The sequence below is a fragment of the Passer domesticus genome, chromosome W (genome assembly GCF_036417665.1).
Source record: "Passer domesticus isolate bPasDom1 chromosome W, bPasDom1.hap1, whole genome shotgun sequence".
NCBI classification, from domain to species: Eukaryota; Metazoa; Chordata; class Aves; order Passeriformes; family Passeridae; genus Passer; species Passer domesticus.
Window position 1 is genome coordinate 16,661,219 of NC_087511.1, and position 16,154 is coordinate 16,677,372.

Below are 16,154 nucleotides of genomic sequence, written 5' to 3' on the forward strand. Positions count from 1 at the left end.
CTGTTGGAAGGTAGGAGGGCTCTGCAGAAAGACCTGGAATGGTTGGATAGATGGGCAGAGTCTAATAAGATGACATTTAATAAGTTCAAGTGACGAGTCCTGCATTTTGGCCACAATAACCCCCTGCAACATTATAGGCTGGGGACAGTGTGGCTGGACAGTGCCCAGGCAGAAAGGGACCTGGGGGTACTGGTCAACAGCCAACTGAACATGAGCCAGCAGTGTGCCCTGGTGGCCAAGAAGGCCAAAGGCATCCTGGCTTGTATAAGGAATAGTGTGGCCAGCAGGAGCAGGGAGGTCATTCTTCCCCTGTACTTGGCACTGGTGAGGCTGCACCTTGAGTACTGTGTCCAGTTCTGGGCCTCTCAGTTTAGGAAGGATGTTGAGATGCTTGAGCGCATCCAGAGGAGGGCAACAAGGCTGGTGAGGGGCTTGGAACACAAGCCCTATGAGGAACGACTGAGGGAGCTGGGGTTGTTTAGCCTGGAGAAAAGGAGACTCAGAGGTGACCTTATCACTCTCTACAACTTCCTGAAAGGTGGTTGTAGTCAGGTGGGGGTTGGTCTCTTTCACCAGGCAGCAACTGACAGAACAAGAGGACACAGTCTTAAGCTGCGCCAAGGGAAATATAGATTGGATATTAGGAAGAAGTTTTTTTATAGGAAGAGTGATAAAGTACTGTAATGGTCTGCCCGGGGAGGTGGTGGAGCCACCATCCCTGGATGTGTTTAAAAAAAAATTGGATGTGGCGCTTGGTGCCATGGTCTAGTTGAAGTGTTAGGGCTGGGTTGGATTAGATGATCTTGAAGGTCTCTTTCAACCTAGTGATTCTGTGTCTTCTTCCTAATTTTCTGGTCAATGCACACATCCTGGAACAGGGATCCCAGCTGCTTGGCTACCATCTAGTTTCATATCATGGGCCACCATACCCCAGCATCAGAGCAGCCAGGTCACCATGGCCTCACCCAACTGGCAGCTGAAATTTTTTCACATATCTTGCAGCTCATCCAGGGATAGGAATCAGGTGATTATCTCTGGCCCTGCCTATTCCTCCTGTTGTGTGGGCCCTGCTTCATCTTTAACCCCCACTAAGTGAAATTCTTCGGTCTTGGATTTTTTTTTCTGTATAGGTATGACTGCTACCAGCATGGGTTGTTCCTCTTGTTCAACTGCAGTTTGAGTGGCCACAGTGTCAGTTGCTCTGCTTTCCTCCTCCTCCCCCTGAGGGTGCTGTCTAGTGACAAGCAGTATCCAATAAATAGTAGCCAGGGCCCAGCACAATGCAACAAGTTGCTCCCCTGTGGAGTGGTCACAGCATTGTCCTTGCAAATATTCTGTCACTTTAACAGGGTCCTATATTTGTTCAAGGGTGAACTTCCAAACGATTGGTACAGAGAATTTCCCCCAAAACTGGCTCATTTTCTCCCACATTCCATGCCACTCATGACTATCCATCTACCCTTATGGCAGATCTCTGAATAACCTCCCTAGATAGCTCTTTCTTGATTCTGAACATGGTATAGACTGCACTAAGGAGACCTGGCAGACTTAGCAACACAAAGAGGCTTTCCTTAACATCCAAAGGAAATTGAAAATTCTCAAAAGCTGATGTAACAGGCCTGAAGGAGGAAGAGGGGGTAAAAAGCTGGGGAAAATCATCCTTCCCTGTTTCCCCCACAGACTAGGTATAATTATTAATGAATTTCCAGAGGTAGCACCCAAGGCCATGGCAGGAGAGCAGCACTGAAGACACATCCCTAATGGCCCTCATTGCCCTTGATGTTATAATGTCATAAACTGATATCACACAATACAGCAACAAAGCAATCCTGATCCCTATCCCTGCTCTGAGAAGGAGCACTGTGATGGGCACATAGTGCATATACAGAAATACATACAGGGTTAAGTACCATAACCATGTGAACAGACCAAGCAACATTGTGCTCAGTGGCTCCATACAACAAATTCTTAGATCAAAATTGCTTCCCAACAACTCTGGGCAAGTCTGTTATCTCAACCCTTCATGCCTCACACTGGGTGTCAATTAAAGACTGTTGTGGTTTAGGAGCAGCACTCCTTAATTTAGTGTGTCCCATTCCCTCCCCCCACTCACTCCTCCCCTTCAGTGGGAGATAAGAATGGCAGAGATTACAGGTTGAGATAAAACTATTTACTGTAAAAAGCAATGAGATAAGAAAATGAACAGTAACAGCAACAATACTACAAACAAAAGTGTACAAAAAAAGGGTGATTTGCATGCAAAAAACCCCCACATTCATCAACCAACCCAGCACTGCATAACTCCAAAGACGATTAACAAAATGGTGGGGCACACTCCATGTGCCATCTTTTTCTTCTCAACCATAAACCATGCCCCCCCTCCTTCTCAGAAGTGAGAATCCCTTACTTCCACCCCCTGGCAGTGATGTGAGTAGTATAGAATAACAACCTAGGCATGCCCAGATGGCTCCAGGCTCTTCTCCCTCATGGCTACTGCAATAAAAATAACTGTCCTGGCCAAAAACCACAAGAGGTTTGCATTAAAATTTAACTAGGTATTTCCTGCCACAGAATACACATGCTTGTAATATAGTAATACTGAAGTCAACCAGTTTATCCCAGACAGTTGAAAACATTTCATTAAGATACTTTTCTCACATGAATGCACAGTCTAAAATACTTGGTAGAGAGATACAGTAATACTTTGTACACCAAAGCAGTGAATGAAAATTGGTTGAAGTTGTTCCTATTTCTTCAGTCAGATAGGTCAGTGTTTTGGCTTAAGACATGATATTAATCTAGAGAGCTACAGTGTTGACACCAAAAGCAGTGTATTGTTCATAAGGTTACAAAGCAAAAAACAGACTGTATTTAAAGTTAACCTCTACGTTTCACCCAACAATTTTAAAAACTCCTACCTTTATGATTTGAATATAAAGGATTATTTTATAAAACAATTAACTGAAATACTTACATTCCATCTATTAACAGTGCTAACATACCAAAAATCTATAGCTGTGAACTATGCCACACCCTCCCCTGCAAGGCTACCTCTCTACACACACCATTTGGTATTTGCTGATTCACAGATACAACTGAGTCATTTTTGCAATCCTTTGGAAGCTACATGTCTTTGCAGGTTTCCATTCTTTCAAGATGCAGATCTGGAGACAATGAAGTTGGATGTGCCTATCTTTGAATGCCTCATTACTGAATATTCCAAAGAAGAGAACCTTTTGAAGGCAGAATTTTTCACCAATCAGACATTACTTAAGTACATTAGCTCTGCTATGCACTTTCTCAATTTAATTCATTTAATGCCCACTTCCTCACACAATCTGCACTGTACCCAAGTTATTCATTTTCATTACTCCTGCTCTTAGAAGAAACAAGCCTTTCCACTTCAACACATGAAAATCAAACCAACTACACATCCCTTGATTCCACATCAAATCCATTATCAACACCTTTCCTATATCTTCTACAGGAGAAGATTGTTGTACCTAAGACTCTGCAGTATTCTTTTTCCACAGTTCTTCTCATCAAGTCCTCTATGCTGAATTCCTTCTCTTACCAATAAGCCTCTAAAGTGGCTTGTATTTTCTCCAATTGGCTACCAAAAACAGAACGCAAGCCTGACAACCAGATCTACCCCAAAAAAACAACACAAATACTCATCAAATTCTTCCCTGAGAGCCATACAGATGGAATCTTGTGCTCTCCTGCTGCCAAGGTACATCCTGCAGAGCCCAGCATACTCCCACTCTCAAAAGGCTGACATGAGTCAATCTGGGAAAACAGGTCTCCATAGCCAGAGCACACAAGCCTGCTACACAGGAAATTACCATAGAAGTCATCTGTGTCAATTCTTTTAAGTTGTTCTGAGACCAAGACATAACAAGCAAGAAGGGAGAGGAATGTACCTAAATTAAAGGTGGATGAAATGCTTATGGAATCAAAGGATAACCAACAAATACTTAAAAAGAAGTGTTTAAAGAAATAAATAGGAGAGTTCGATTTCAGGATATGAAATCATTGGTGCCAGTCCTGCACCAATACTACCATCTCACCTCTCCCACAGCTACGTTTCCCACGGTCTGAAGGTCTGTCTTCTTGACTGTTTTCCACTCCATTCTCTTCAGCTCTGACTGTGGAGAGAGGACAGCTTAAGAGACTCACGCATGAGACAGTATAGCAATCTGCTTAACCTAAACCTTAAAAAAAAGGGCAAGATTTTCAAGCAGGCTGGTTAACAAATATTAGTCAGCCCTGTTCTTCTGCAGCCTAGCTACAAGCAAGTTATGTTTACTTTGCACTAGACCATTAGGAAGCAAAATATCTAAGAGGAAAATGCCCTTCAGCAGACACATTTCTGTTGGGTTGGGGTTTTGGGGGAGGGGAGAAAGGCAGTGTTTTGCAGCCTACACTATTAATTATGGCCTCACCTCTTTAACAAGGTAGAGAAAAAAAGTTGCCGCATACTATGCTTCCTCAATAACAGGCTGTGTGGCAACAGTGAAAGAATAAGGAACAACCAAGAACAACAACTCTTTTGTCTGCCCATACCATATACCTGTATAACCAGGGAAACTTAAAACAACTCTCCTTTGTATTTAACTCAAAAGGATAACAACCAGGTGAAGGTGAGGCATTAGAAAAGCACACTGCACTTTATTTCACAGAAAACTCCTGAGGAAGTACTCCAAAAGATGGCTAGCTCTTTGAAGGAAGGAAAAAAAAGACTGACCACTTAAAACACTGTTGAGATTTTGTACTGCACAACTTTTCCTAACAGCAGCAACAAAACCAATAATGCTTGCAGTGGGAGGAGATATCAAGACTTGGTAACAACTTGAAACAAATCTTTAATTCCAGTTTCCAAAAAGAGGCAAGCAGCATCTGGCTCTGTCAAAAATTGTGCCCTTCACTTTCATTTTGATGGATCTGAATTCAATTTTTCTAAGCATAGCTGCAAGTTTTATTACTAATTTTTCCTAACTTTGACATTATTTTACAAAGATTCACAATGTCTTCACTGGCACAATATTTGAAGATATTAAAATAATTTTTAAAATTCACTAATATTGTAATTTTTTTCCTGCTTTTAAGTAAAAAGCTAAAGATATTTTTTCATTGGTGTTTCTCTGCTCATCTATCAGTGTGTATGGTCCTTACAGGCAATTTATATACTTTGATACTGCTGATAAAACTTAAATAGAAAAAAGCAATGTGCGTCCAATGGCGATCTAATGTGATGCTACCTAACTTGGAAACATCAGTTTGCTGTTATACAATGTATTTTTGCACTTGTATAAGCTGTAGAAAAATTTCAACCATTTCAACCCACAAAGAACTTTCTGTGTTGTAGAAACTCACATTTGGTTGGCTTATGAGTAACATATGCTAGAGAGTAATAATGATCCCAGTCTTGTCATTCCCCATTATAAAAAGATGAGAACATCTTCAGGTTCTCCCACTCATAAAAGGAGATGTAATCAAAACTGGATAATTTTTTCATTAAAAGAAAAAAAGCATATCAGCTGTGCAGCAACATACTTGCTTCTCAAGCAGTTTTACAGAGTCAATTCTAAAACTTAAAAAAGAACAGCAATTTGTACAAGATCAATTAATCAAAAAAGGACAGAAATTTAAGTTTAGTGTCTCTGAATAAACACAGACCATCTCAAAACCAAGTCACAAACAGATCGAGCATACCTGTTGTATAGACGATCCCTTCAGTGCTGAGCTATAGCTTGGACAGACTTTACTCCATTAAGCATTTGCTCTTAACTCAACCAGTTTCAGCTGCAAAAAAAGCATCTGAATCTTTAAAAATGAACCCAAATACATACACTCTCGGCCACGGCTGCCTCCTCTTCCCCGTCTGTTGGAACTTCCCCATCCACGGCTCATTTCTCTGTCCCCTCGTTTCTCTCTGTTCTCTTTGTTTTCCAAACATTCTTTTCCAAGGTTTTTCTTCTTTCCCCCTACAGTCTCCCAAGAAGTCTATTTGGATAGAATAGAATTAGATACAAAAGTCAAAAAGGAAGAGACAGCTCTCAATGTATGCCTCTACCTCACATCCCTCCAGTTCATGGGAAAAAAACAGCCATACATACATATTACACTGATACAAATGAAAACAGAAGTTGAATTTTTTGAAAGAAATGAAAAAGAAACACGTTTTAAAAGTTGGATTTTCTTATGAAATGTGAGAATCCCAAATATTTCTGGCTATAATGGACTTTTACTAGTTCAAGGAAGTCTAGATATGACCACAACATAGAAAATCTGCAAAGCAAGCAACAGTTTCCCTCTCAACTACCTCTATAAATCTAGCATGGGAGCATGTACAGAGCTATTCTTTTCTCCAAAGGAAATGAAAAAATGTTTATAAGTATCATTGAATAACAGACAGTAAGTACGTGGCCAGGGGGAACTGCTATCCAGATGTACTAGAATTCAAGCACCAAGAGACAATGGCAAAACAATAACTTGGGAAAACTGGAGCTTTGGCTTTAATATTAAATTCCACCTTTAAAATAAATTCAGGGATCATATCAGCTCTATAGAAATTGAAAATAAAACAACTAAAACACTCATCAAGAATAGCACAGCAACTCATACAATTGCACAGTTAGTCTATTGAGCTGTTAGCTGCAAAAGAAAGAAGAACGGTATTACATGCAAACCATTAAGATGGCAGATAGGTTTATGTATATGCCCCCATCTCTAGGAGCTTTTTGTCTAGGTAAGGTATTTGAGAGGTAAAATTGCACATACAAATGAGATGGCATCAACTGTGAAGCACTACAAAAAGCCATGACCTCTGACAGGCACCTGCATTCAACAAAAAAGTTGGCTATCAATAGTTTCAGGTTCTGTCCTATCTCTTCTCAATTCAGACAACAGCAACTCAGCAGCCCTCATAAGGTAGGCAATGATCAGATAGTCCAAGATGCCTAGAATTGAGGAAACTAATTCTATTGAGAAAGCAGGTAACAAAGCAGTTTACAAGTATAAACTCAATGTTTCAGTATCTCCTTTGAGACAATAAGTACTACAAGAATAGTTATTCTCTTTTTTTTTTTTTTCACATGATATAGGTGAGAAAGAAGGCTGAAATCACTTTTCAATTTCATGCCCAGTATAGAAGACTATATCACCATAAACCAACTTAGGTGAAGCACAGACAGCACAGATTACAAGTACAAAACTATGTGTTTGAGCAACACACCATTATTTGTGAGGCAGAAAACTGTTTCCCCCAGTAACTATCACATGGCTTCATCTGCCATAGCCTGTGTAACTGTATTATGTACTAAAATACTCCTAAAACTTTAGTTATTTCACAGGAGAAAAAAACCCAACCTGCACTGACAACTCAAGAACCAAATCTATAAATTTCAGAACGCATGACTATTTTACTGATGGGCATGGTGCCAAAAATCTTGAACCATTGCAAGAAATACCCAAAACTGGGTGAGTCTGCAAAGCTGAAGAGGAAGCAGCCTCTCCTTAATAAGGTTTTTCATGACTTAGGAAGGATCAGTAAAAGGATTACTCCAAAAGCATCGGATCCATGCTTTCCCACCGTATAATTTTGAGGAAAGCCTCAAAAGGTTGGGCATGTCCTTTCAGATACAGTATGATGCTACCTCTGGGCATGGGAATCCATCACAGACTATTGAATCTGTCTCCTTTTGCAATCTATTAGCTCGCTTACAATTTCAGCTGAGGATGCCTGAGGCAATCCAAATGACAGCTGTGGGCCTGACCTTCAAAAATATGTAATAGAAACTGCCTTGCTGGCCTGGTCTTAGATGGAAAGAAGAATAATCTGAAAGGTCCCCTTTGTTCTATCTTAAAAGGCTTAGGAAGTAACACATGGTCAGACATAAAATGGATCTTAGGACTGTATGAAGTTAAATGAATAGAAGTCTTGGGCAAAGAAACATGCCCTTCTCAACTCTCATCCACAAGTCTCTGTCTGTCCAAAGACAGACTGACACAACTGTTGTAAGTGAAGTCTTCATAAAGACTAACAGTCACGGAGCATAAAGCCTTAAACATTACAGCATTTTAAAAAAAGACAAAACTGGCAGAGTACCAAAGAAATTATAAATGGACATTCTAGCTATCACTCCTTCTTCTTTTAATTCCTCAATTTGGATAGGCATGTTTTTTTCCAAATGAGGTAAAAAAACCCTCCAGTGCATCAAAGCAGTGAAACTAAAAAAAAAGAAAATTGGGAATCTGCATTCAGAACTAGTACCACCTCTGTTTCCAACCTTACATCAAATCCACAGTTAAAGTGTTCTGGAGTATAAAGGCCTTCAAGTTGGAAGCCCACAAATTTGCATTAAGTTTATTTACACTCTGATGAGAACCCCTTCTAATTAATACTCCTTCCTTCTTGAATCCTTCAAATTGTCTGTATTTGTTTGAGTTGCATTTTGTCTACAAAGTGCAGTGGGTTCAGAGGGACTTGTCAAAAGAACAATATATGGATATGCTGCTTCTAATTGATGAATGAGTTCAGAAAGTTTCCTCCATGCCATGATCACTTATAAAAAATTTGCTAAAGTAAGGAAGCATTTAAAATTCTCTATCAGTCAGAAAACTATTTTCAACTAGAAAATGGCAAATATGAGAAGTACAAAAGAACATAAAACCAGCATATTACCAACACAGATTTAATCATGAGATGCTCTCTTCTATTCCCAACTTGACAGTTTGTTCAGTATTATATATTTCTGTGTTTTAGATTACCTCAACTCTGATAAATGAAAAGGGGATAGGAAAGAAAGTCCTCTCAGTCAGAACAGTATGTGTTCTAGATTTAGGGTGTGTGGGGGTGGGTTTCCTCATTAACAATAAGACAGACCACACTTCCTGACAAATCACAGAAAATACGGAATGTTCAGCATTAAGAAAGGAAGTCCAGGTTCCTTTCCCAATTTAGATGAGATAGAATCTAGCTTACTGTCTTAGACAAACTGTAACAAGTCCCTCCAGCAAAAGCTTGAGCTGCAGCAAGACATTTTCCTGGTATCTCTTGGGATAGAAAATTGCTGTGTAACATTCTAAACAATATTATTTGTTGTTATATACACATTGTTTAGTCTCCTCTTTCTGGTTTTCAATTAAGTTATGCAAATGAACAACAGTGAAAGGATACTTGTATCCTCTTTTGCCATTCATAGTGCTGTCAATGCAACTTTCAGATGTGGAAACCTCCTCCAAATTTAATACTGACATTGCAAACCTACATAAGCTGCCCAACTTAAAATGTCTACCTGCACTTTAGGTTTATAAAGATTATCCTTTAAGGCAAACAGACTTGGGTCTCATGGTTGGGAGGTGCTACTGATGCTTTAAGTTTTAGCTTTCATATTTTTCAGATTCTATACTGTCTTAGTGTGTGACTCTGAACTTCATATAAAGTGTTAGTAAGTTCTCCTCACAGTTTAGTTAGACAAAACAATCCTTTCCCAGCCTGAGAACCAAGGACAGCGTTGCAGCTTCCGGCCCAAAAAAGTATAAACAACAGCAAATTAAGGCGAGCAATCTGGGAGGATGTGACTTCATAACCCGAACCTGTAATTGGACAATTAATCCCAATGTGTAAATGGACCAAAACTTATAAAAGTGTGAAAACTTGTGACCGGTCATCCATCTTGGGTAGAGCCACAGCCGGGCTCTTGTACTGCCCAAGGTGTATCCTTTGAAAGCCTTTTAATAAATACTTACTTTATTCCTTTAACACTGTCTAGCCTCTGTTCCAGCTAGCCTCTCTAGGCATCACTACAAACATTGAAGCAAAAAAACAGGCCTGTGTCTGACAGAGCAATGATTTCTGCTGCAGACTTAAAATTATTGTATGTAAATGAAAACCAAAAGATTCTGCAAGAAACCAGCTAAACACCTACAACATTTTCAAGGTTCAGCCTAGTCTAAGTTACGCATGCAGCAGAAAAGCTGTCCTGGTCTCAATTTCCTCCAAAAGAATTTGGAGGCATGGAAATTGAAAGCTTCCAAAATGTGACTTTCCCAATCACTTCTAAGAAGTGGAAACAAAAAGAACAGCTTAATAGGAAAGTAAAACCTTACCGTGTCCGAACTTCCTTCCAGCAATATGTTAATTGCTCTGTTCATGTCCCCATTACAATCATGTAGTGCCACTATGCACTCATCCTGGTTTTTCCCCGTCACTTCCATAAGCTGGCAGTAAGAGTCAGACATGTTAAAATATTCAAATTATATTTGTAAAAAAAAAAGAGTTAGTATCACCACAGATTCAAAAAAACACGCATAAGCTACTGTGTCAGAGCAAACTAAAATCCTAAATAAACGTAAACACAAATTAAATTATAATCAAGAAAGTACTCTCACTTTTTTTTTTCCCTTTAACTTTATGCTTGGAGATTTCCTATGCAGAACTTATTTCTTGTCCTTCCCACCAGCACAGCTACAGGCATTATTGATGAGGGTACTATGGCTTCAGGAAGTACAAAACTTCACTTCTGGCACATCACCAAAACAAGTTTATAACAACAAAAAGCACTTAATGCTTCAGAGGAGGTTTTACAAAGGAAAAGTCATTAAAGCTGCATACACAGCTCTGGGAGGTCAATTTTTTTTTTTTTTTAAATAATACCTCAATTTACCTTTAAACTATGATTCTATGATTTTCACTTTTCCTGAAAAACAACCAATATATTGGCAAACTCAGTTTACACAGGTGACATTTTTCCCATGTGTGTGTACACATGAACAACCTGAATGCACTCTTTATTCTGACAATTATTCAACTGTGACCATACTAAAGAGATATAGTCTGGAAGAGATCAGCACAGATGAATTTTGGCTTAAAGGCCAAAGGAAAATACACCAGTATAACCATACAGTCATAGCTATATTACCACACAATTTCTTGAAAACAGACTTTACAGGGCAATAAGAGCACCTTTTTCTAGTTAAACTTCTATCCTTTTGAAAAAGGTTTCATCTAATCAGAAACATGCTCTACCTCCAAAACACAAGTCAGCATTGTTACAGGGCATAAAAACTCTGTATCATAAGAAACATACTTGTTTCACTTTATCTTCAAAATCTGTGTCATTCTTATCGTAGATCATCTGAGCAAGGCGAATCTGTTCTGCTGTTGCCTGAAAAACAAACATCAAATAAAGTACACAACATTTAACTATATTTTTTAAAGTATCTCCTAGTTATCACAATCACAGAATACACAGAGTTGGAAGGGACCCACAAGGATCATCAAAGTGCAACTCCTGGTCCTGCACAGGACACCCCAACAATTCCACCCTGTGCCTGAGAGCATTGTCCAAACCCTCCTGGAGCTCTGGCAGCTTTGGGCCGTGACCATTCCCTGGGAAATCAGTTCAGTGCTCAACCACCCTCTGGAGGAAGAATCTTTTCCTGATATCCAGCCTAGCCCTCCCCTGACACAACATCAGGCCTGTCACTGGTCACTAGAGTATCACTTTTTTTTTTCTCAAGATTCTCAAAAAGAATATACACAACAAGCACAGCGGTGCTACAGGGAAGGGATTAACATCTCTATGCCCATTTTATAGTTAAAAAGTTAGCTAGAACAGAAGCAATTTCAACATATTCTAATGTGTTTGAACCACAGTTAAAGCTCACCACACAGACAAGACAACCATATAATAGAATTTACCACAGAAACTTACACTTTGATATTTCTTTTATTTAGTATCTACCACTCCAGAGATAGTTTTATCATAACAAACTGACAATGGTATTTCTAAATTTACCACATCTCTGATGATCCTTGTTCACATCACTTTCCACACCTCTCCCAATAACCACCTGACTGTAGTTTTATGAGCATGAGACCGAGTCATGCCTCAAGATTCTGCTCATGAACAGGTGAACTTCCTTTTTTTATAACTGAATACTAGTCTCTGAAAACTGCTAAAAAATCTTGCTCTTGACAAAATATTTGGTGCTTTTGTAACATTTCTGGACAACAAATCCATGCTGGCAACTTCTCCAAAAGCTGTAAGACTAAAATGGATGAATGCAGTAAAGAGCCATAAACCCAAATAGGCTATGGCTACCCTAAAAACTACTCAAAAACATTAATGGCACATCATACAGGCCGCTCTTCATGATGTGGCATCTGCAGCCTACTTAACTGCATTCCCATGAAAATACCAAATATAACTGTATGCTACATGAACTTGGACCTCATTTGATTTCTGCCCAAACAGAAGAGGCTACTATCTCATGCTAGAGAAGGCTGATACTGAAGAGAGCCAGGACCCAAAATGCAAGTTGATGTACTGCAGAAGATTTCATTATTGAGAAGGGGACCACATCATCCCCTGAAATTCTTGACAGAAAGGATTCATCCTAGGCAGTCTCACTTCACAGGATACCCACATGAAATTCTGTACCTCACAAGTTCAGACTTAATCAGTCTCAAACTGCTTCACTTTTGGAGTTTACCTCAAATGCAAGCTTTAGAGAAGATCACCAAGTGTAAATCCTGAGTCTAAAAAATTATTCCACCATAAAACACCAGCTGCTTATTGGCTAAGAAGTTACTGCAGCTGTCCCAGTTCCTTGAGGGAAGTAATATTTGCTTTGCTCAGAGTCAATGTTCCAAGACAATCAGCATTTGTAACTGTCCTAGGTGACCTAGATGACCCAAAAAACCTCATGTATTTCATGTCTTCTCTATGCCAACCTGCTCAAGATTATTAGTCTCTTTAAGACCTGACAACCCAGGAAGTGGAATTTGTGTGTTTTATCCCAGTTCAGGGAAAGGAGGGGGGCTGGGTCCTTTTAAAAACAGAGAATGCACACCAATGAGCCCTCTTGTTCTCTCTGGGCTCCCAAAGGGGATGCCTTGGGCAGGTCTCCCAGTCATAACCCACAAAGCGGCATTTCGCAATCCAAAGCTACTTCAGAGCAGATTTTGAAACACCTTTGCTACCGCTGCCTGCTGTTTCATGAGGAGGGGTTGAGATCCTTTTTTCATGAGTTTTTCAGCTGCTACTCCAGTTCCAGCCACCTGCCATTTGCCAAGGAGTCAGACCCATTCTCCACAAGTTTTCCAGCTGTTACTCCAGTTCCAGCCATGCCAAGGAGAGAAGTTTCTTCCAGCATTTCAGCAGCATTGAAGCCTTTTGGACAAAAATGGTTTTTTTCCCAGGTTTTGCTTTGCCCCTGTCCCCTGTCAGTTGTTGTATGAGTGAGAAGGGAGTTGTGGAACAGCAGACTCAGTTGCTGTGTTGATTTTCCTTTGTTTTCTCTCTGCCAGTGGTCCAGAGAAGGGGGCTTCTCCACCATCTTGTCTTTGTTCTCTATGTCACGTGTGCTGCTACGGCTGCCATCATCTCGGGAGGAGGGGGCTTCTCCACCATCTTGTTTTCTTTGTTCCCAGGGGATGAGGTGACTCAGCACCTTTGTATCTAGTGGTTATTGCTGTTTTTTTCTTTTTAGTAAGCTGTTATTTTTTCACTTAGATCTCACATTCATTTCTCCTTATTGGTAAAAGGGGAGTGATTAAAACTATGAGAAGGCAACTCATTGTGGAGTCTCCATCCCATATAATTGCCTTAAACTAAGAAAGTAAGAGTTAAATACTCTGCACTACTTCACATTTTCAAAGTGTCACGCTGACAGCTTCATATGCCAATTAGTAATGTGAAATACAAAGCTGTGTTTCGTGTCAGGTACATACAGGCAACGTGTGGCATTTGTAATTGTGATATGTGTGGAAACTGACCATGGGACAGTTATAAAGATAATTCTAATAAATAACTGAGGAAGTAAAGCATGGAAGAAGGCCTTTGAACCTATCCTTTGTTCGCAATTAACCTTTATAAGTCTTAAGGTGATTTAGGAGCATTTGAATTAAAACTGTAAGGATGTTGCTGTTTGACAGGAACTTTCTGCTTCTAGCTAAGCCTTAAAGAGTTTTGCAATAATAACCTTTTGAAGTATAATTTTAGAATATTGCTTGTAGTAAGGATCTTTGAAACTATAGCTTTAGAATATATAAAAAGGAAACATGCTTATCTCGATGCTTTAACAAAACAGTGAAAAGCAGCTTGAGAAAGGAAGATGAACATCAACTCAAGGACTAATAGTTTCAACCAAGGGAAGCTGGACATCACTGTTATGAGATTTATAGGCCTTGCAATTAAAAGGTGGACCCACATCTGGAATCTGGACCTCACCAGCTGGGAGACTTCCTTCTTCTTTCAGAAGCCGGACCCCACCATCTGGGGATACTCCTTTCTGAGATACATCCTGAGAAAAACTGAATCACAATAGTGTATAGAATTGTGACGTAAAAATTGGGAATAGAAATTGCTGAGAAAGCTTATGATTACCCCCTATAAATATCTGTAAGCCCCAACTATCAGTGTGCAGTTGGAGGGAAAATTTTCCCCACTGTACCCAGCACTGTATTGCTCATACTTTACCATATTAATTAATAAATTGATTGCTGCTTGAATATTGGCCTAGTCAAGCTTCTCATTTATAGCAGTAACACAAGAGGAGAGCCTGCTCTGGAATTCCTTGTGCCAGCCCGGGTGCCGCCCTCCACAAAAGCTTCCCACATCAGTGCGGTGCTCTGTGTAAAGGAGCTTACTCTTGGTATCTATTGAGAGCTCAGCAGAGAGCAAAAATAAAAGGTCTGCTGGTTTCAGATGTTAAGTCCTGATGATCCATCTTCTTGCTCTGACTTCAGCATCCTCATGCCCACAGCAACTTTTTAGCTAGTGAAGAGATTTCCTTTAAAGATATCCAGAATACAAACATTCAATGTAATTTCTATAGAGACGTGATGGGATATTTGACCAGAAACGGGAAACCATTGAGATTCATTTCTTCTGTAAACCAGCCTTTTTCAAGTCCATGTTAAAAGACAAAAATATACAAACTTTATAACACTATCAAATGAGTAACAATATCTTTAGTTTTCCTGTGTAAGGAGAAAGCTTAGAAACACAAGCAGGTGCAATATCACTAACATTTATGCCAGTGGATTGCACACAGATAGAATTGAAGATTCAGAAAAAAAAAAAACAAAAAAAAAAACCAAAACCCCAACAAAACCCCACAAGATGTGTTTACTATACAAACACCAAATTCGTGTCACAAAAAGTCTTGCTTTTTTTTTCCCCCAGTGAGTGTTTCTTCTTAATTTTTAAGACACCATTGTTATAAGTGACATTGTAGTATCCTATAAAACAGTATAATTAAGTTTTAATTGCAACTAAGAAAATGGTAGCATCTTAAGATGGCTAGAACTTCACTCAACCTTACGAGATACATTACCTTTGCAGCATAACAGAGTGAAGAAAATTATTAACAACTTTGAACTACCAGAAAAGAGAAGTATGCAAAACAAAGTGACAGTAATAGGCCCAGATCTTAAGAAAAAATAGTATGTTTATTATCCAGAAACAATGAAAAAGAACTGTGATGTAATTTCTTAAATAACTTGAATTAAGTTCAGTGTGACTACGACAATGAAATCTTCATTTGAGAAAGTAACATAATTCTACATTCAAAAAATTAATCAGTGGTAATTGAATAGTATCATCCCACATGTGTCTCTTGATCTGTAAAGCATAAGGAGGGAGGTTCATCTGATCTAAACAATAAAAATATACAGTGCACTCAAACATATCTGCTGTATATTAAATAATCATATTTTCCACTGAAACGACCAAACCAATATCTATTATGCAAGAGGTAGAATAAGTGGGAAAAAAATGCAGAAAAAGGTCCAAGACTTAATGCTTAAAATCAATGAATCACATCAGTTGCAAATATAGCCTAGTGATAATCAGTGCAACCTCCCACTGAGAGCATGTCCCATCAGAGCAGCTGCTTGAGGCCAGATAGAGATCCCACAACCTCTCTAATCCATGACAGTGTTTGTGGTAAACAATTTTTCCCCATTTAACAGCTGGAATTTCCAGTGTTCCAACTTGTGCCATTGTCTCTGAGGCTGGCTTCACCTTTTTTATACCCTTTCATTAGGTATTTGAATAGAAGACAACCTGGCCTTGCCTTCTTAGGGATGAACAAATCCAGTTCCCTCAGTCACCACTCATTCATCCTGTGCTCCAGCCTCT

The 16,154-nt window shown here is 39.4% G+C and overlaps 1 protein-coding gene across 17 annotated transcripts in view; it reads right to left on the reverse strand.

Moving 5' to 3' along the window:
• LOC135289113 (ubiquitin-associated protein 2-like) overlaps positions 1-16,154 on the reverse strand; it is a 196,901-nt gene that overhangs the window by 150,330 nt on the left and 30,417 nt on the right. For all 17 annotated transcript variants that reach the window (XM_064402459.1, XM_064402471.1, XM_064402470.1 and 14 more), the window contains 4 exons: positions 11,094-11,171; positions 10,114-10,224; positions 5,853-6,006; positions 4,071-4,148 (listed from right to left, as the gene is read on the reverse strand). In XM_064402459.1, coding sequence (XP_064258529.1) covers positions 4,071-4,148; positions 5,853-6,006; positions 10,114-10,224; positions 11,094-11,171 — 421 coding nt within the window. The remainder of the gene's footprint in view (positions 1-4,070; positions 4,149-5,852; positions 6,007-10,113; positions 10,225-11,093; positions 11,172-16,154) is intronic.